At 35.4% G+C, this 21,481-nt stretch overlaps 2 protein-coding genes and 1 long non-coding RNA gene across 4 annotated transcripts; 1 reads left to right on the forward strand and 2 right to left on the reverse strand.

Moving 5' to 3' along the window:
• Positions 1–14,245: 14,245 nt before the first annotated feature.
• Positions 14,246–17,850, reverse strand: LOC113332763. The gene is made up of 2 exons (XM_026579281.1): positions 17,702–17,850; positions 14,246–16,928 (listed from the first exon to the last, which is right to left on the reverse strand). Exon 2 carries the CDS (start codon positions 16,806–16,808, stop codon positions 14,409–14,411), a length of 2,400 nt encoding a protein of 799 aa, XP_026435066.1. The 5' UTR covers positions 16,809–16,928; positions 17,702–17,850; the 3' UTR covers positions 14,246–14,408.
• Positions 17,851–18,011: 161 nt separating this feature from the next.
• LOC113332764 (chaperonin CPN60, mitochondrial-like) lies at positions 18,012–20,475 on the forward strand. 2 transcript variants are annotated; one of them, XM_026579283.1, is made up of 6 exons: positions 18,012–18,324; positions 18,841–18,895; positions 18,990–19,046; positions 19,510–19,587; positions 19,769–20,283; positions 20,317–20,475. In XM_026579283.1, the coding sequence occupies exons 1-5, from the start codon at positions 18,052–18,054 to the stop codon at positions 20,251–20,253; spliced, it is 948 nt and encodes a 315-aa protein (XP_026435068.1). In that variant the 5' UTR covers positions 18,012–18,051; the 3' UTR covers positions 20,254–20,283; positions 20,317–20,475. The 2 variants fall into 2 exon arrangements, with proteins under 2 accessions (XP_026435068.1, XP_026435067.1); XM_026579282.1 differs by having other exon boundaries at positions 19,769–20,470.
• Positions 20,362–21,155, reverse strand: LOC113332765. Its single transcript, XR_003351710.1, has 2 exons — positions 20,892–21,155; positions 20,362–20,749 (listed from the first exon to the last, which is right to left on the reverse strand). It is a non-coding gene; the product is annotated as an uncharacterized LOC113332765 (long non-coding RNA).
• Positions 21,156–21,481: the final 326 nt, after the last annotated feature.

Genomic DNA, 21,481 nt, shown 5'->3' on the forward strand with positions numbered 1-21,481 from the left:
CAAAGTACTTAAGAAAGTCGTGAACATCTTCAGCAGAAATCATATCATCCTTTTCAGCATCCTCATGGACATAGGCAAAGTAATATGAAGCATTGGGATGATCTTCGTCTACAAGAGTTCCTTTCTTCTTAGACTCGACAACAACTTCTTTGTCAAGGAATCCTCTTGTGAAACCACCATAGCAAGATGAAGAAGAAGACATACTTGATAACCCAGAAACCAACCTAGAGTATGCGTACGTGACTTTTGAAACTCACAAGTTGGTATATAAGGGTCTCTTAGAGAAGAGATTCTAAGGTTTTCTTAACAGTTGGCTCGTTCCAGAACACGGTTATCTATTCGAGTACAACATGACCCAGAAAAAGAAGCCCAGCAAAAATAAAAAAACATGGCCTCTTTTTTTTTTTTTTTTAATAAGAAACTTTTGAACCTGGATGTAGCAAGAACCAAGATTCAACGGAGGAATTCCTAAAGAAAATGAGAAGTAACTTTAGACCAAAACAATACTCTAAGCACAGCAAGTCTGCAATCGTTTCGCTATGGACGATAAGAAGATAACTCAACTTAACAGATGCACATGCCAAAAGTATATCTGAATATCAACACATCTTACTCAACAGGGTTTTTATGAGTAAGCTCTTTAAACCTTGTGATTAATTAGCACAGGTATGAGCAATATGCTCATCAAGAAATTTGTGTTTGTGGCCAAGTTTCTTTTTCCTTCCGAGACGAGGAAATGATCCCTTGTTATGTGAGAAATTATCATAAAACTTACTGTCATCAAAATACGAGATATAGTTTAAGTTCTTACCAGAAGAATTTTGGCTTGATGAGGAAGACAACATGTTAACGAATTCTTTATACCCTTCAATTATCTTCTTCAGATTATCTCTCAATTCATCAATATTTCTTCTTTCATCTGAACTTTCTTTCTCAACAGGAGCAATGTTATTTTCAGATATCATCACACGATCTTCCTTTAGACGATGTTTATTCAGATGTCTGTTTTGTTCTCGAGTGTTTGAGGAACTCATTGAACTGACTTTCCTGGTAACATACACAGGATAGGTACGAAAACCAATTGGTTTAGACATACGAATGTCAGTTACACCTTTAAGAATCAAATCTAAGGTGTGTTGAAGTTGAACCAAGGAGTTTTCTTCAACTTAGAGGTTCCCTTTTGTTTCACCGAACTCTTTGTTTCACAGACAAGACATACTTTCTGATCATCAAAATGATTAAATATTACAGCCTTAAAACCATCGTTAGAAGATTTCCTCCCTTCATTTGATGTGTAGTCTTTTTGATTGTTGGTGACTCCAGGCACATTCGTTTTACAAGAAGGGGTTCCTGTTTTTGCTTCTGAACATGAACCATCTATTGTGTCAGAAGTACTTGGTATATTAGATTGCTTTGAGCATCCTTGAATAGAGAGTTTACTCAAGCGATGTTCAATTTCCAAGGCATCTTTTCTGAGACTAGCTTCAAGAGACATACACGATGACTAAACATCAGAGTTTCCTTTGGATTTGCAATCTCTTATTATACCAAGTAAAACATCGACATGATGTCTTAACCGATTAAATCTATCAGCTTGGATTCTAGCAAGGTTTAGAATCAACTGACTCTCTTCAGTTGTTTCCCGTTCAATTGAAGGGTTATCGGAAGAACATATGTCGGTGTTAGCCTGTCTCGTCAGTGTGGAAGGTTTATCTAAGTACAAGATAGTAGAACCCTTCTTTTTAAAATTAGACGAGATAGAACTCTTATTTCTGGTATTGCGTTTATCAGAGATAGTAACCTTATCCATAGAGTCAGATCGCTACAAATACAGACTTGTGAGGTCTTAACGTGTTTGCCTGCTCTGATACCAACTCAAAAAGTGGGGGTCTAACAACACCACCCAATATTTCACTTAGCAATCTGTATGGACAAACTCCAATATACTTTCTAGTGAATTAACTAGACATTCAGACTCAATCTAGATAAAAGTATATCAAAAAGTTTATATCTCAATCTCTCGATTTGATTTATACTCAAGCAAATAGAAATCTGCGAGTCTTTATCAAGTACTAGAGAGATAACTTAGATGGTACCAATGACCAATATCCAAGTGTCAATCAATTTAAATCAACAACCAAAAGGTCGGATATTCTAATTGATTAAACAACGCACAACCTGTATTATTTCAATTATATCAAATCTCAAGCCAATCAATCTGATTGTACTCGTACGATAGAATATGCAAGATCAGATCACATAACTACGATAAAAGTAGTATCGGTCTGGCTTCACAATCCCAATGAAGTCTTTAAGTCGTTAACCTGGTTTTAGAAGAAGAAAACCAAAGGTTAAAGGATAACCGACTCTAGTATGCAAACTAGTATCACACCTAAGGTGTGGGGATTAGTTTTGCACAATACTAGATGTCTCCTTTATATAGCCTTTCAAATCAGGGTTTTTCCTTAGTTACAAATCAATCAATATTCACCGTTAGATGAAAACCTGATTTAGATTCAAGCTAATATTTCTCAACCGTTAGATCGAAAACTTAGCTTGTCATACACAAATGACTGTACGCTTCTAGGTTGTTAACCGCACCCAAACGTGTACATTGTTGGTTCAACAATAGTTTACCCAAAGAGGTTAATCATATGAGCATTTCATACCAACCATGTTATTCTTCACCATAACTAGTTCAATTGACTCAAATGAACTAGTTAAGAGAGTTGTTCAATTGCAAGGAAATTTTATGTAACTACACAAGACACAATGAAGCAAAGATGATTTGATTCACTCGAATCGGTTCATGAACTTTAATAGCCACGGTTTGCAAATGCATTCCTTAGTCTTTTAAGATTAAGTTCAGAAATCATCTTTAGATATACAACCTTCTCAAGTTCGCAGACTAGGTTCGCGGACTTAAGACACCGGATAGAGTTTACAAACTCCAGCAGAAATTCTCGGGTTCGAGAACTACGCCGGTTCACGGACTGGGTTCGCGGACTTGGCTCACGCAAGAAGTTTGTCAACTCCAGCAGAAATTCTCGGGTTTGAGAACTTTGGCAGTTCGCGGATTGAGTTCTTGGACTTGGCACTTTCCATACTTCCGGTTCTCTTGATCAACAAAGTTCGAAAACCTCGGTTCAAGGAATCTATTGGTTATGTAATCTAAACTCTCATTCCAATCATTGAAACATTCTTAGAGGACGTTATATAGTTGTTACACTATTTATCGTCAAAGCAATTTTCAAAGTGATTGAAACATTCATGACTTTCGTCACTAGGTAAAGATAAACTTGGTCGAAGCGAAAAGCTTACCAGCACATATTTCGAGATATAGATAGGCGAGGTATACTCGACTCGAAATACCAAATGTGTATGATCTAGTCTATATATATAGCATACGACTTTTGTTTCAAAGAGTAGGAGATAGAATAGATATAATTTTGAGTGACAGATTAGTTCAAGTCTCCACATGCCTTTTTGTCGAGAAGTTCCACCGATTCCTTGAGTAGATCTTTTACTTGTATGATGAATCGCCATGAAGTCCTTGAGCTCAACTACACTTACTATCCTAGTCCGAGACTTAGCTATAAGAGACTAGAAATCAAGACTTATAGTTTTGATCACTAACATTGACAAACATGATTGAGATAGCAACGCATGCGAGTTTGACCGAGCAATGCTCTAACAGGGTTTTTTTTTTCTTATTTGGTTTCGTTTCTGGTTTACGATCTGGTTCTTCATCGATAATACTATATAAATTCTATCGAAGTTACATCAAACTACAACAAAAGATTCAATAAAGTTTTTTCAATCCTCAAATCGTATTGTCTAATCAACGATTAGGTTTTCTGTTTCAGTATTTGTTCTTCAAGTTGATGTTGTTTCTGGCGATATTCTTAGGGTTTTCTTCTTCTTCTTTTACATTTAATTGTTTATATAGATCTGAAAAACGATTTTATTAACATCAATTACGAGCTAAATTTTCAGTCGATTCAAGCTAGTTCAGGTAAGGTATTCATCCTTTTTTATTTTCTCCGTTTCTTATTTGTATTATGGTATGATTTTTTTTTTAATATCATAAAAGTTTATTGTAGAAACCAATCAATTCTGAATTTAGGTAGGTTTTAATCTGTGTTGGTTTAATTTGAATTTAGGTAGGTTTTAATTTTACAATTCTGAATTTAGGTAGGTTTTAATTTGTGTTGTTGTTGTTTTTGAGTTTCGATTTGTTTGATTATCTGTTTTTGATAACTCTATTTGTTTTTGTTCTTGATAGTTTTTATCATTTTAATTTATGATTCGTGCATTTGTCAGATGAGTATCAGAAGAGAAATCATAGAAACAATAATTGTACTTTAGACTAGATTAATTTTTTAATATTTTTAACACTGAAATCTTTGTGTTGCAGAGTCTATACTTCATGTGGTTTTGGAGGTTTGTGGAGGAACTATTTCTTAGATGTCTTTGGACGGGAAATACAATCAAGATAAGATGATTTGCAGAAGGTAAGTTGATTACTGCTTTCTTATTGACTGTATCAATTCATTTACTTTCAATAGTTTTATGAAATAAATGTCTTTTTTAAATATATATATATATGTATATATAGTTATCTGAAAGGCTATATGTTGTTTCATTGATGTACATGTGCAGTTGGTAACTTAGAACTTTCTCAGTAAGTGTATGAATCTATGCATTTTTATGTTGTGTTGGTGAAATTTGTAGTACGAAGGATATCCTCTGGTTCATAAGAGGAAACTGGGGTACCAAGTATATAAATCTTTGTTCTATATATGTGAATATAGTTGACACTAAGATCTTTGTATGCAAGTAAACTCGGTATGTTGTGATAATATGACTTACTACAAACTTAATTCAGTCTAATGCATTATATTATGGATCTAATTTCACATATGAATTGCAGAGTGTTGTAAATTGGCAAGCTAAATGGATGTGTATCTATTAGTTACACATGCTAATTATATGTGTAGATATTAGTTACACAATCTAAATGTATGTGTATCTATTGGTTACACATGCTAATTATTAGTGTAACTTGTTGATACACATTCATTTTTTTCGTTATATTAGAGTTTCTGAAGTTGTCATCTGGTAAACTTTCGTGCCAAATTTTGGCTACGATGATACGACCTGTGAATTTACGATTAGAGTAATATAACCAGACCAGGAAAAATATTTTTCTCATGAGCGTTGGTACGATTTCACACCATTTTTCTATTTGTGATGGTTACATTGAAAACTCATAGAAGATAGAGTCAGTTTAACACCTTCAGGATATTGTTTGGGGCATTTTATAACATGGCCATCTTAGATATCATATCAATGTTTCAACATATATGTACATTTTTTGCACTAAGTTTCGTACTAGTAGACTTGCCTTGTCTTGCGAACTCAACTGAGGTTTTTATGTTAATTTGCACTATGTTATGGTTATACTAAAAGGATCAGTCCCTATCTCATTCGGTAGGAGTGAAAAGAACAACGCTTTTGGTGAGCTAACATCTATTGGAGGTCTTAATGTCGATGTAAACAAGAAACTGAGTGCAGCAATTCTCGAAGACAAGATCTCTGTGTCCAAATCTCGCTTATTTATCAAGTTCGCTACCATAAAGGCAAGCAATCTAAAACTCCTTGCAGATCTGCTTTGGCATATGTTGCGTAGTCATTCATTTAGCTATTGGTCTAATGCATGCTTAAACCAACATTAGAAAATGTAGAGAATACCATTCAGTGTTTCAAAATCACTAGAAAAGTTCTTTTCAACTTTCAAGTATCATTAAAACATCTTCTGATTGTACTTCCGGTAATTTTGTACCTCTTAAATTAGTATCTTTTGGTACTTATGTCATTGTTGTTGTTTTTTGTCTGTGCAGGGTTGAACTTTGGATGGAATGGGTCCACTTTCTAAAGCCTTTCTGGTATCTTAAATCTTTTTTGATGAAATTTTGTGGCTATAAGCATGTGTATCTACTAGTTACACATGCTTTCTAGCATGTGTATCTGCTAGTTACACATGCTTTTAGGATGTGCAATTGCTGGTTACACTTGCATGTTGGATGTGTAATTGCTGATTACACATGTATTTAGTGATGTATATCTGTTATGCATAGATGATTCTTCTCTTAAACTATACATTTCAAAAGGAAAATAATGTAAATTTGCTTACTTTGGGTTTTGTGGTTCGCAGTTGATGTCCTTATCGACGGTCTAGAAATTGATCTCCATATCGATGGTCTAACATTAATTAACAGTATTTCAATGTAAGAATTAAGATCTGCCTTAGTATTGTTCAGCAGTCTGCTTGACTTTTCCTTGAGTTATCATTATTTAGCAAGTTGAATTGATTTTTTTTCTCTTCTGCATTTTGGGACAACAGGTTAACACAGTGTTCCAACTGGTTTTAGTTGCTGCTGCTCTTGTACTACCAGAATTTGGCACCTTAGAAACTGAAGAGTACATCAAATTCTTGAGGTAGGCTTTTTTTCTGCCATATCAGTTTATGTTCTCAACAGAACATCCTTTAGGGATGACGACTTTGTTGATTTACAATGAATACTAGCTTAATATAACGACTAATAATCTCATCAACATCTGCGGTTACATAATGAATCACAACGAATATAAGTATCATCTCTTTAAAGTATCTTAGCTACTATATATTTTCCATGAATACTCTTAGGTCAAAACTGATGCAATATGCTTATCTTTGATTGAAACATTTTAAATCTTCTGAACTTTATGTGACGAAATTCACTAATTTGGAAAGCTAAATGGGTGTGTAGCTACTATGTACACATGCTAATTAGTTGTGTAGCTTCTAGTTTCACAAGCTAAATGGATGTGTAGATACTAGTTACACATGCTAACCAGATGTGTATCTTATAGATACACATGCTAATTGGATAGGATAAAAAGTCTACGTTTTTGGTTGTGCAAGCTCTTACGGAATGGGATATCATGTAGATTGGATGACACTATAAATTGTATAATAAGATGCACAGTCTAATAAGATTACACTGTAAATTGTATGTGCCAGGTACACAAGCCTTCAGATTTTACGAGTGCTATACGGATGTGTAGCTACTAGTTACACATGCTAATTGGATGTGTAGTTGGTAGTTACACATTCTAGTTAACATTGTTTTGAGCCAGATTATTTGTCTGGTTGAGACAGCCCAAATGTCCAAAGATCATGTTCAATAATTTGTTGATTTTGTAAGTATCAATGAAACCGTTACTTATGGTGCTTACTTTTATACATATTTAATCTATGAAATGTCTCATGCTAATTTTGTTGCTTTATCTTCTACAATATTCAAGTAGTGATGTAATATTAATTATGTTCCTTTATTATTCTCATTATATGCATGTCTCATACAGGTTGCTAGGATTTTTGTCCCCACAGTTGTCGTATTGTCATTCTTGACATTGGTTAGTTGGTGCGTAATTTATTATCTCAGTTACTATGGTTTTCCAGCCAAAAAATGAATACTTAGATTCTTGTGCGTTTTGTTTGGCTATTCAGCTGATAACCTTTTCGACCCTCCTGATACTGTTGCAGGCATATGTTTGGGGCATTAGGAGCATACCCAGATGACTGGTTAACTAAAAATGGCAATCATTTTGTCTTTGCCCTCATGTTTTGAATCTCAGAGAAATTATTGTAGTCATTGCGTGCCCATATGTAACTGATAAACAGAGAAATTATTGTAAATGAAATTATTATTTCGATAACAACTGAATATATGTTTCTTTTTTGACGTGTAACTGTTGAGATAAACATTTATATGCATGTGTAACTTGTAGATACACATGCCATACACATGTGTAACTTCTGCTTACACGTGTAACTGTTGAGATAAATTATTTTAATAATTTTGGGCCTGAATTTAAATTTTATTTAATTATGGGCTTGACAATATGCATAAGGGTATCAAAGTCTTTTAATATTTCTGGGCCTAGATTTAAACTTCTTTCACTTAAGGGTTTGGTATTATGGGTAACCCATGGGTTGGGCCTTAGCCTAATTTTCCCTTTCAACTAAGTAATGCACTTACCTCATTATGAGGTCCACATTCTTCATTTGACTCTTGTTGAGATGAGAAACGATGAAAAGATTTATCATCCAAAACATAATTCATCTCAGAATCTTGGGTTTATCGACATAAAATAAATTGTAATTGGTCTTCATCACTCTCATCCATCGCCTTGATTTCAATACAATAGTCAAATTATAATTTTCCGTCTCTTCTTGATTTCAATGTAGTAGTCAAATGATAATTTTTCGTCTCCCCAGACAATTGTTGTTTGAGATAGAACTCGAGAAGGAATGGGTGGGAGCCTAGGATAAAATACCGTGGGTTGTAGTAACAAGATAAAAATATAGTACCCCAAACACATGTTACTAGAAAGGGAAAAATAAGAATACAAGATATACGATTAAGGGACACATTCAACAAGATTAATTATGATGCCTCTTGGATATCAGATGTTAATAATGCTGGTTATGGATTAATTATGAGGAATGATGCAGATGATGGAAAGGAAGTAAAGTCTGGAATCATCAAAGCTTCAAGCCCTGAAAAAGCTGAAGCTCTAGCTCTTCTACAGGGTGCTAGATGGGCCAGAGATGAAGGCATATCTAGCTTCTGGTTAGAGGGTGACTGCGAAAGACTGGTAAATTTCATCAATGGAAAGGAGACTATGATAGAATGGAGGAATCAGAGATTTGTGAAAGATACTATGAAGATCTTGGAAGAATGTAATAAATTTTTGGGATTCAAATTCATCCACAAAACCGGCAATTCAGTGGCTGACAAGTTAGCGGTGGAAGTTAGGAAATCTTCAATTCTTAGTGTATGGAAAAAAGAAGATATGCCAGCTTTCTTAGATAATCTTATTAAGATAGATAAAAGGAGTATTTTAAAAGAAGGTGGTAGTAGTAGTAATACTACCAACGTAACATATAAATTTGAAGGTTTGTTGTCTAATGATCACAACAGGGCTTGTCCTGAAGTGATGACTTGACAACATTGCACCTTCTACTATTTTATTTAGTTTTTCCTTTCTATTTGTACTTGTTTCAGTTCTCTTTGGGTTTTATATATCATCTTTATTTTCAAAAAAAGAAAAGGGACACGTTCAAGAATTAAGGAAACATCCCGCTTTTATCACCTAGTGAATTTTGCAATTTCAAATTAACACGCGTGTTACAGCCCCAGGGATGTTAACATCCATGTAACAAAAATCCAACAAAACAAATGATATAAAAAAACCCCAAAATTCCTAAATTGTCTGAAATATCCTTTACTTTTATTCGGCCAAAGCTAACAGAGCAAATAAACCCTACACATTTTTTCGATACCGTCATTATTTTCTTCTAGTTCCCTTTCCTAGTCTCTGAAACATAAGAAGAAATCATATCTACTTCATCCGTCGGGAAAATCATCCTCCGATTTTTGATTTTCCTTTCTTCTCTTCTTCAATGGTTACTTACTTCAACCAATTAATGAAACCGATTTTGACCTAAATCAGATCTACGAATTCTTCCTGTCTTCATCCGTAGCAAAATCATCCTCCGATTTTCGATTTTCCCTTCTTCTGTTCTTCAATGATTACTTACTTCAACCAATAAAATCAATTCTGACCTAAATCGTCTCAATTTTCTGACCTAAATCTTCTTTAACAACAAAATGGTGAAGAAGAAAACTAAACAAGAGAAAAAGAGAGATGAAAAGTTAACGAAAACAGTGAAAAAACTCCAAAAGGTAAGAATCGTATAAACCCTGTGGTGATGGTGTTAATTTTTTTTGTCTTTTTTGATGAAATCACGTAGGCATTAATTCTGGTAGTTTTGATGAAACCAAAAATGGTTTCATCATTTTTCCCTAGTCGAACTTGGTTCCACCTGAACTGTTGTTGTGTTGATTAATTCTGGTAGTTTTGATGAAACTATTTTTGGTTTCATCATTTTTCCCTAGTCGAACTTGGTTCCACCTGAACTGTTGTTGTGTTGATTAATTCTGGTAGTTTTGATGAAACCATTTTTGGTTTCATCATTTTTCCCTTGTCGAACTTGGTTCCACCTGAACTGTTGGTGTGTTGATTAATTCTGGTAGTTTTGATGAAACCAAAAATGATTTCATCATTTTTCTCTTGTCGAACTTGATTCCACCTGGACTGTTGGTGTGTTGATTAATTCTGGTGGTTTTGATGAAACAACTTTTGGTTCCATTATTTTCACTTATATAATTTGGTAGTGTTGGTGTATTGATTAATTCTGATTGTTTTGATGAAACCAAAAATGGTTTCATCATTCTTTCCTTGTCGAATTTGGTTCCACCAATACTGGTTTGGTGGTGTTGGTTAACTCTGGTAGTTTTGATGAAACCAAAAATGGTTTCATCATTCTTCCTTTGTTGGTTCTACCAATATTGGTTCGGCAGTGTTAGTTTATTCTTGTTTTGGCTGCTAAAATCAGTTTTGTTTTGCAGGGAAAAGACGTGAAAATTCCCTTGTTGGTTCTACCAGTAATGTTTGTAATTTCATACCAACAATTTTCTTTATAAAGTGCTAACCATTGAGAAATTTGTTTTTTAATTTCAGGGTAGATTGTAGCCTTCATGTTTGCTATTACATGAAGAGCCTCTTGAAGGGAAACATGAAGTCTCATGAATGAAATATTTCAGAGAAGGTGGAGAACATGAGAGCAAGGTTGTGCTACAAGATCCTGATGGACAAGACACTAAAAGAATTATAAACGAAGACATAAAAATTAGTGTACTGTCAACTAGCTGTAAACTTAAATGCTTATAATAGTTTAGAAAAGGTTTAAATGTTTTATGAATGTTTCAATTAGTGTACAGTCAACTAGTTGTAAACAATGTTTGTAATGGTCTCAATTATGTTTAACCCAAACCATACTGTCGCAGAATGTTATGTCTGTTTTTTGATGAAAAAAGGTTTCCAGCATATTTTGATTCCACTATAGTAGTAAAATGATGAAACCAGAAAGGGTTCCAATATTGCAGGTGAAACCAAAAGGAAAAGGGTCGTATTACGGCTTGGTTTAAACTCAAAATTTTGATATATTTGAAGGCATGGAACATTTTCATGTTTCGCGGAAGAAGTATAATTACAACAAAAAGTATTAGACAATAGCAAGAAACACGCCAAGGATCGCTTTTTGACGATCAACATTCGACACAATGGTAACAAGTCATGGCAATAATTCATAACACGACAAATGAAAAATGCCAAGACAATTCCGACATACTTGGACAACTCAATAATGCACAGTTAGAGAAGAAATGAAATGGATGAAACCAAAAAAGGTTACAACCTATTTTTGTTCCAAAATAACGGTAGAAATAATGAAACCAAAAAGGGTTCCAACTTATTGCAGGTGAAACCTGAAAAGGAAAACTTAATCTAAATGAAACACCGGCAGGAAATTAACATGTTTAACTGTAAAAAATGAAAGTTGATGAACTCTAGTCAAAATGAGATTAGACTATAAGACTTCACATCTGCTTCGTAGGGCATGTCCTTCGGTTATGAGTAGTCAATAAATTGCAGCCACCACAAGTTCTCATCTTCTTGTTAGGAACTGAACCTGTATTAGGAATGCTTTTCTTCTTACTTGGGAGACCTGATTGTGGCAAAACTTTAGGTCCAAGAACAACAAACTTGGGTGAAATTGTTGCAGGCCTTTCAACTGTGGGAACTGGATGAATTAGTCTTGATTGAATACAACTCTCAATAGGACTTACTGTATACCTGCTAGATAAATTACAAATGCCTCTTCAGTATCTCCTTTGAACAGATAAAACCAAAATTGGTTTCGTGCAAATACCTCTTCATCATTTCCACGAAAAAATGTGTACTTGTTGTATACCTGCAAGAGAAATCACTAGAGGTATTGTACAGGTCCATATGATAATTAATATAACTCAATGCAAACAAAAATGTCCAAAACCTCAAACTATACAGTCTCATGCATTTGTGGTTTGTGGAATTTAAATACTGCTAGGGTAGATTCTATTAAATAACATTATATTATAAGTTTTTGATATCACACGACAAGCTAATACATCTCACGAACAAGACAAAAGTCGTTGCTTGTTCAATTATTCTCGAACTCTAGTCGCAATTCTGATCCGCCAACAATGAAAACTCAAACTACTGATACATAAACTTGGCCAAATTATCAAGTACAGTATAATGCCGAAAATGCACTTAAATAATCTAAGAAAAGATGGACTGAAACAACCCACTCACCAACATCACCACTTACTGACTCAATAACCATGCACTACTCATTCAATACTGACCACCTACATCGGTCACTCAATCATTCACCACCATAATGTGGTATCAGTACTTAGATGAAACAAAATTAGATGAAACCAAAATCGGTTTCACCAAAATTAGATGAAACCGAAATTGGTTTCGTCATAAATGTACTCTTAAGTGTTTCATAAATTGGTGAATTATATAACACTTCTTAAGCTTTGTGTAGTTCCATTTTTTTTTTGTTACACAACCAATTCTTTACAAACCTGAAATATGACAGAGAATTAATGGTTGGTTCCTCGATGAGAGCTGGTCGAACCAGGGCGGTACTCTCTAATCCTTAGCACGTCTTGCATACTTGGAACTATCTTTATGTAAGCAAAGAGAATTCCATCAAGGTACAAGAAAGAAAAATGAAAGTTCAGTAAACTAAAAGTAACAGGAAACGATGTGAAGGGAGTGAACAATCTTTCATAAACATGTTACATACAAAGTATCAGAACTTAAATAGAACCATATTATCATTGAAGATCAATTGGGGTTTCTATAAAGGGAACATTATTTAAATACCCCTCAAAATTCACATCTTAAAATATACCCTTATTCAATTTTTAAAAATATCCCTACCTTCCGAAAAGTTGAAGCAACTAGCACAAGTTGCTTTCAGAAGTGGATACAACTAGCACAAGTTGCTTCCGGAAGCGGACGCAACTTTATACAAGTTGCTTCAAAAAAGTGGAAGCAACTTTCTCAAGTTGACTTTAAAAAAGTTTTCTTTTACCCCTAGGGGGTATTTGTACAAGGTCAACAAAAATGGAGGGCATTTATAACATTCTCACTTCTATAAAACGTCATTGTAACTCTCAAATTTAGGGTAGTTAGTCTTATTAGTTTACAACAATATTGATTTTCGTGTTATAAATAGGAACCAAAAATATTGATTTTCAATTCCCAATTACAACAAAATTCACAACAAAACAAGATCCAATATCCAATTCAATTAAAAATCAATGAAATAAAAAGCTTTAATTACTTACCAACTTCAAATCACCATTAAAATTCATCGTTTCTCCAAACACAATAATCAGATGAAATTGAATCCCCGTCAATGGTTCATTTTCAGTATAAGATTAATTCACCACCATCACCGCATTGGTTTTGCTAATTGAGTTTGTACTAATAATCAAATAGTGGTTGTGGTGGTGGAGGAAGAGGAGTAAGAGGAGGAAGTGTTGCTGGTGGGTTAGGGGAATAAGAAAATAAGGAGGTGTTGGCGGAGATGGGTGTGGGTTTGCTAGCGGTATAGAAGCAGGAGGAGAAGGTGTTGTTTCCGGTGGTGAAGGGGGGGAGGAGGGGATAGAGGAGACGATGTTCATGTCAATCTGAACATCGTAACTGATACGTGGTCGCGGAGGTACTCTTGGTGGCGATGTGAAATGGTAGTAGCAGAAAAAATAAAGAGGTGTTGGTGGATATAGAAGAAAACAAAGAGGATGAGGTGTTGGTACTAGATCTGAAACTGGTAGTGGTTTATGTGGTGCGACATTAGGAGGTGGTGGTGGTGTCAGGGGAAAGAAGGAAAAAGAAATGAATTACGAGAGAAGAAAAAAGATTTATATGCCTATGTGTATAGTGATGGGCAAGATTGGAAATACAAAAGGTAATGAAAACTAAATTTAACCATTTGAAATTGAAATGGGGTTTTTGTTTCATTTTTCTTGGATATGGTTTTTAAAAGTACCAAATAATATGGCTGGTGTTTGTGTAACTGAAAGAATATCACCTTGGTTTTTTTAGAGCTTAATATGATTTTTCAAATTTTAAGAATTATGTTACCTTCAATGCTGTCAAATTTGATTTATAAGCCCACCTGGGTCTGTTAGGCTGTATAATAAACTCAGTGATGCCTTTCTTGCACTGGTAGACTAAGGCAGTGATAACACTCCAACCAAAAGAAAGGTAAACAACACCATTTTGTAAGACCGGGTAACTCAACTTTGGCAAAAAATCATATCCATACATCACAACCTACTATTCCATTAACTTATTTTATACTATAAAAAGAAACATTATGCAACTTTCAGTTATGTGAACAGAGAACCACTTTGTTCGCACCTTTGACGGTTATGCCCGGACAAACCACACTTCCCACACTTCCTACCTGATTCCCCTTCTTCCTGAGAAGAAATTTTCCGCTTACCTGGTCGGCCACAAGGTCTTCGTGTTCCTGGAGGTAACACAACTCGACTGCGAACCTCTTCGGATACCTCCCAGTTTTCAGGAGATGAAACTGGATGTATAGAATCTGAATATGCTTCCTTCAGTGTAGCAAGATAGTAATACCGTGAGCAGTACTGGTAAGGATCCAGGTTACGAAACTTACACACGGCCATTACATGTGCACATGGAAGTTGGTCAAGATCAAACACTCGGCACGTGCAGGTTTTGTAGTTCAACTTCACTTCCGCATTTTTATTATTATCAAAGATCTGAAACTCATCCATGTTGATGGGATGAATTGAGTACAGAGAAGACTGGTTCATCCTTTTGCGAAGTTCATCCTCCGCCCACTTTGTTAGTGTAGTTGTTGAACCCAGAGCAGCTTCTCGATGCTCATCAAACACGCTTTGGAACATCTTACTAACATGCTCAATTAACTTGGTCACGTGAAGGTCATCAATATCCTTAACAATGAGACTTATACACTCTTCAATGTTGGTTGTCATTATATTGTACCGTATGCCATTGAAGTGTGAACGAGACCACTTTTCAAATCCTGCTTCGGCCAGCTTAGAGGCAATGTCAGGGAATATCTGGCGGATCTGATGAAATATGTGGTTGAAATCTGACATTCGATAGCATTTGGCAGCATCATGAAACATTTGATTCAGAATATCATCTTTGCAGTTTTTCTTCACATACCGACCAATGTGATACAGGCATCCTCCATGAACTGCTTCTGGAAACACTGTACGAACACCTTTCTCTATGCTTGCATTTGGACTGGAAATGATGACTAAGTCTGCAACATCACCAATCACTGTTCGCAATTTGCTTAAAAACCAATGCCAAGAAGCATCATTCTCCAAATCACCAATGCCAAATGCTAAAGGAAATAACTGATCATTCCCATCTTTGCAGGTGGCAAAGAACAACGTCCCACGGTATTTGGCCTTCCAATCCGTTCCACCAACAGAGATTACAGGCCTGACTGAACTCAAAAAGCCACGTAGGCAAGCGCCAATCGACATGAAAAAATACTTGAAATTATCAGAAGCATCTGTGCTAATAAACGTCACAGTACCAGGATTGGACTTCTCCAACTCTGCACAATAAGAGGGAAGTGAAGCGTAGGATTCCTCAGCTGACCCCAAAATGGAAACCACCGCACGCTCTCTAGCACTCCGTGCCAGATGGTAACTTATAGTGATACCAAGATCCTTCTGAATTTCCTCAATTATATCCTTCGTTTTGTATATACCGCCTGCACTGTTCTGCTTGTTCTTTAAGCATTCTTCGATGATCCGAGAAGTTATATGCTTATGCTTGCTGGCGGATGTGCTGTCTCGCGAACAAGTGTGGATTTTGTGGTATCTCCTCACTCTAAAATATGAACTATTTTTAAACTTTGTCGCATACAGTGACCATGTGCAATTATCAGCATCACAAACTACACTGACCCTATCTGCTTGAGACTTCTTAAACTTGAACTCAAAGTTCATTTTATATGCATAAATACTCAATCTCTTCTGGAAAGCAATTTTACTTTCAAACAACTCACCAACTTCAAATTCTTTGCAATACTCATCAGTGTATTGCTTGTTCATCTGTCCATCAATATCTGGAGGTGGACCAGATGTAGAAGCACGCATTTGATCATCAACATGCACTACATCTCCATCCTTTTGACTTATTTCATTAGCTCGTAGCGATGGTAGGAGTTCATTTTCTTGCAACCTATCATCTTCTTCCTCATCATCAAACAAGTCATCCACAGAGTCACCATATGCCGGTGAAACGTGCGGTTCAACTCTGAAGAGTGTTGCTCTCTTGAATACAAAGCTATTCTGACTACTGGAACCATCTCTTTCTGGAGTGTGAGCATTTTCAGGACAAGCATCTTGAAATACCCTAATTTCAGCTCTTGGTGGTTCCTTAGGTTGTCTTGTCACATATAAAGGAACACACCTAGGAAAGTTATCATTGACTAATGCTAAAAAGAAATCAAAATCTGATTGTTTTGCTATTTTCATAGGATCTCTCACCTGTACAGTACCAGGTACCAAACACCATAGAGTAACGGCACATGGGCAGCCCGAATCTTCTTCCTCGGAAACACTACAACTTATTAATTTCTTAATCTCATTGAAAGTTATATCATGTTGCACTAATAGTCCTTTTTGTTGACCACCATTGTAACCCAAACCCTTACCTGAGTTATCCCATTCTCCATCATAGAACAACCATATCTTCATCGGTGCCATTCCTGATATAACTATACTCTAACAATAGTAATATACACTAAAGGAACAGGCAGAGAGAAGGACGTCGTCTTGCTTAAGTTTAAATAAGTGAAGCAGTGGTTTCGTCTAGGGCAGTTATTCCTGGTACAGAAAATGCACAGAGAACTAAAATCATAAAAATGCCTTGGGATAGAAATCTACAAGTTTACATAGAAGCACAGACAAATTGAAGATCAGATGTAAAATCATACAAAAAGATGCATTTAACAAAACATAATAAACAATTCGGGTAGGGATTTTTGACGAACTATATATTCATTCCCAAATGATTAGCTAAATAAATAGAGGGGTATAAGGTTTAATCTTAACTACAAACAGTACTATTTTTTAGATGTTTAAATCGTAACACTAGGTTTATGTGAAGAGATATATAGGATATTCATATTGCTTAATGCATATAGTAAGTCTCAATTCTCAACCAAATGGGTCTCTCAGTTACTAAGATGGCAATGAACTAGTTAGCTAAGGTTTTACAACTATTCATTCAGAAACTATACTGGCCTTCGTTGGCTAAATTCAATAACTAATATATGAATAAATACTATCTGCAAGTTTATGAATCAGGATTTCAGTCCTTAATTTGTGGTACACACTGTTTTTCTACGAGAAGCTGAATGTAGAAGAACCTAAGACCAATCTGAATTCAGGACTTTCAGAAGGGAATGGGTATTAATTTGAGAATGATAATAAAACAGGTAATCCAAGTAGACAATTTTTAAAGGGATTGTAAAAGAGAGTAATTTTTAACCCAGACAATCGCATATAGATTCAGGAGACCACACATAAGAAAATGCTAAACTGAAAAAACAACAATTAAACACACAAAAGACATATTAGAAATTAAGGGTTTGTACCTTGTAAACATGAAGGAGATCGCCAAATTTAGAAAGAGAAACGAAACCGAAGGAGAATGAAGTTTTCAGATGAAGACCGGCCAGAATTCTCACGTTTTAGGGTTTTTCTTTTGGTGACACTTTTTCTTGGATTTTTATTCCGTTTTGTCCAGAATCCAGATTAGCTTCTACCCAACTAAAACCCCTTAGTATTTTATGAGTTAGTGAATAGAGGATGTTTCAGAAGAAATACCCAGTCTATCACTTGGAATTACGATAAAACCATAGACCACTGAAATAAAAGAAACTGTGCCAACACCATTATCTTCTTTTGAGTTTTCTTCTTTCTGGCAATCTAGACTTCCACCACCATGGGGGTTCTTATGCAAGCTTCACTTAAATTAGTTCATGGTGGGGAAAGGGTTTTCAAGAACCAGATATCATGTTTAACATCTACTAGTAGTGTGAAAAGATGGTCTTTTCAAAAACCATTACCATTTCCACCAACTCCAAAGCTTGAAACGAAACACAGAAATTTAGTGATTACAGAAGCTAAAAAGAAGAATAAAAGTGATTTACATAGTTTTAGCCCTAAACCTGAGGAATCTACTGGTCCTTTCCCTGAGGCTATCTTGCTCAAACAGGTAAAACACACAGAAATTCCCTTCTTTACAATGTTGTATTCCAAGATTTTTTTTCTCTGCTTCCATGGTTTTTATTGAGAACCCTTTTTTATTCTCATCACACTGATAAAATAGGTGTAAATACATTTTGTGGTAAAACCCAATTTCTTAGGGGTTTAGCTCAATTTTCCTGGGCATAATTCACTTTTCAGTGATAGTTTTAGGTCATTATGGTGGCTTTTTGTGAGAATTGTGAGGAAATGGTGTTGGTTAAACCCACCGCCTTTGGGTTTTAGCTTATTTGAAATAGAGGGATTTTACTTATCCTAATAGAAAGGGCAGGTGTGTTTGTATTTCTACATTTTAGGTTACTTCAATTAGAATTGGAAGAATTAAAACTAGTTTTTCTGCTTATCACTTTGATGCTGTAATGTCTTATGAGAGTACCATTTTCATTCATGATCTAAGTTGCACTTGTACGATTCTTATGAATTTTATGATAGTTTTTGAAATGGGTTGTATTCTTTTGGTTTTCAGCAAAAAGTAAAGGAAGATGGTAAACTTGCCCCTGAATTTGCAGATTCCGAAGAAGGTTAATACTTACTAGTAATGTCGTGTTTCGACTAAGGAAATATTTTGCTGTTCAAATGTTGTGGTTTAACTAGTTAAGGTTTTTGTTTCTGCAGAAAAGCTTTTTGATTTCCTCAATCTTCAGCTGGAAAGTGATTTGAAGTATGACAGAAGTAAGTATATTGTTTTTGTGTATCATTGCTTGCTAGTATTGTAAGTAAATTAGCTTTATCGTTTTCGCCAATATTTGATGTTGATCTGGAATTATCATTTCATGCTTGTACGATTTATGTGCACGCTTTGTTATAGACCACTTTGATTAATATCGAAATGTTAGTAAACCACCTACCAAACCAGCTTTTTTCTTTTTTCTCTTCATTGTGATTCTTCTTATTTGTGATCTTCCTCAGCCCACTGCCTATCTTGCTGTGTTTTTCCTTCTTTGGTACTCTTCTATAGCTGCAAAAGAGAGTCTGTGATGACGTTGTTGTGCCAGTTTGATGTAATCAAAACTATGGTAGAATTCAATCAGAGATGTTTCACGAATCCCTTGTTGTCAATCCTGTCTGATTTGTGGGTGATGGACAAAATGAAGTGGCATAGCAGATTAAGCAATTGTGTTTACTGTTTTTGCAGTGCGTCACTATGAAGTGGTTTATATGATTCATGAAGACCATGCAGAGGAGGTTGGCATCGTAAATTCTAAAGTTGAAGGTGATCTTATTCTCTTCATCATTCTTGTTGTTTGCATCTCAGTTTTAGCGAGTTTGTTCACTTTTGAGTTTCAATTTATGTGAGCTCTAGACTTTCATATTAAGGGATTTGCCTGCTTTGCAAAATCTTTACAAGTGATTGATGTGTGTTTTATAGGTTCTAATTTCTGTATCCTCTGTAGGCTTTTTAAAAGAGAAAAAGAGTAAGATTTGGAGAGTAAGCGATTGGGGCCTCCGAAGACTGGCTTACAAGATAAAGAAAGCCAAGAATGCCCACTACATGTTGATGAACTTTGAGTTGGAAGCAAAATGGATTAACGATTTCAAAAGCTTGTTAGACAAAGATGAGAGGGTCATTCGACATCTAGTAATAAAGAGGGATGAAGCAATCACTGAGGACTGCCCTCCACCTCCCGAGTTCCACACCGTTCGCTCGGATATGGATGATGGTGACGATGATGAGGATTTGGATTATGAAGATGATGATGAAGACTATGAAGATGATGATGAAGACTATGAAAATGAAGATGAAGACGGAGAAGAGGAATTGGATGACGAAGATCTGCAAGATACTATTATCATTGTTGATGAGGAGGATGCAGGAAAAGATAGAAGCAGTGGTTCATCTAGTGTAAGTAAAAAGGGTAAAGAGAGAGCTATAGCTTGAGCTAGAATAGTAGTGACAGTTTTATTAGATTTTACGTTTGCTTCTGAGCTTTAGTAATGTAATCTTCCCCGTATTGTCAATGCAAATGTACGAACTACCAGGAAACTGAAGCAGAAGCAAGGTTTGTTCTGTAAATCTGATTATATGGTGCGAAATCGAAACATATTTAATTCAGAAACTTCAGTATTAATGAAACCGAAACAAGTTACTTTATTAATGTAACACAGGGATCTTCAAGATTACAAGCAAAACACGACCGAGAGAAAGCAACTAACTAGCAGTTAAACGACTATGGCGTTTAAGCCTTGCTTTTTTGTAGTCTGGCATATCACACATTGATCAGATGCAGGCTCATCAGGAGACGATGAAACTTTTTCGCAACCAGTATTTCGGCATTGCTTATTGGACGCACATATCTGCTTACATGAAAGACCACATCGGATGTATAGCAGTTGTGTCTTAACTTCACCTTTCTTACATTTAAGCGTCGACCCACCTGCAGACATTTACAAATCATACATCACTTGGCATGCTGATCTACTGATCTAGTAATCTAATCAAGTGAAATGATTCCTCTAATGAAACAAAACTGATCCAACAAAAGAAGGCTTGAATTGAATGAAAAAAGAACTACTTACTTGTGAGGGCAGTGGAGACAAATAGCAGAACAATGAATAGGAAGAAAATCTTAATACTCTTGCCCATAATGCAATAGATAATCTTTCTTTCTTTCTACTTCTTAGTTTTGTTTTCCTTTCTGATGAATGAATGCCTCAAAAATGAAGCTCTATTTAAATCAAGAAAATATGCATCTTTACATGCTTTCACAGGATTTTTTCTATTTTTCTATTGTTTTTCGGTTTCATTATTGGGCATCAGAAGTGTAGGTATGAAACACGTGGTGGTGGTGATAAGGTTCACTTTTGCCACCAACCCATCATTCGATCCTGTAAATGCCAATTCATCCGAAATTTTATGTAAATGGCAAATCCCAAACGATCTGTTGAATGCTAAAATGGTATTTATCTGTTGCAGCTAGGGGTTAAGATGCAATGGCAGACCCACATGGATATTAACGGTTGAATTTTCCTACAGTAAATGGAAGATTAGAATTTAACAGCTCCCACCACCTCAAGAGGAATAGTGATGGCAGAGACGCTACAGAAACAAGTTTAGTTCTACTGTGACGATTTTGTTTGTACAACCCAAGAACTAAAGCCTCAAACAA

The sequence above is a fragment of the Papaver somniferum genome, unplaced genomic scaffold, assembly GCF_003573695.1.
Source record: "Papaver somniferum cultivar HN1 unplaced genomic scaffold, ASM357369v1 unplaced-scaffold_132, whole genome shotgun sequence".
Taxonomy (NCBI): domain Eukaryota; kingdom Viridiplantae; phylum Streptophyta; class Magnoliopsida; order Ranunculales; family Papaveraceae; genus Papaver; species Papaver somniferum.

Bases quoted from the DNA above. Each gene is read 5' to 3' on its own strand.
- LOC113332763 (XM_026579281.1), bottom strand. From the start codon at position 16,808: ATGGCACCGATGAAGATATGGTTGTTCTATGATGGAGAATGGGATAAC.
- LOC113332764 (XM_026579283.1), top strand. From the start codon at position 18,052: ATGGGGGTTCTTATGCAAGCTTCACTTAAATTAGTTCATGGTGGGGAA. The intron at 19,047-19,509 runs GTAAGTATATTG...CTGTTTTTGCAG, and splicing joins TGATTTGAAGTATGACAGAA to TGCGTCACTATGAAGTGGTT. The intron at 19,588-19,768 runs GTGATCTTATTC...TATCCTCTGTAG, and splicing joins CGTAAATTCTAAAGTTGAAG to GCTTTTTAAAAGAGAAAAAG.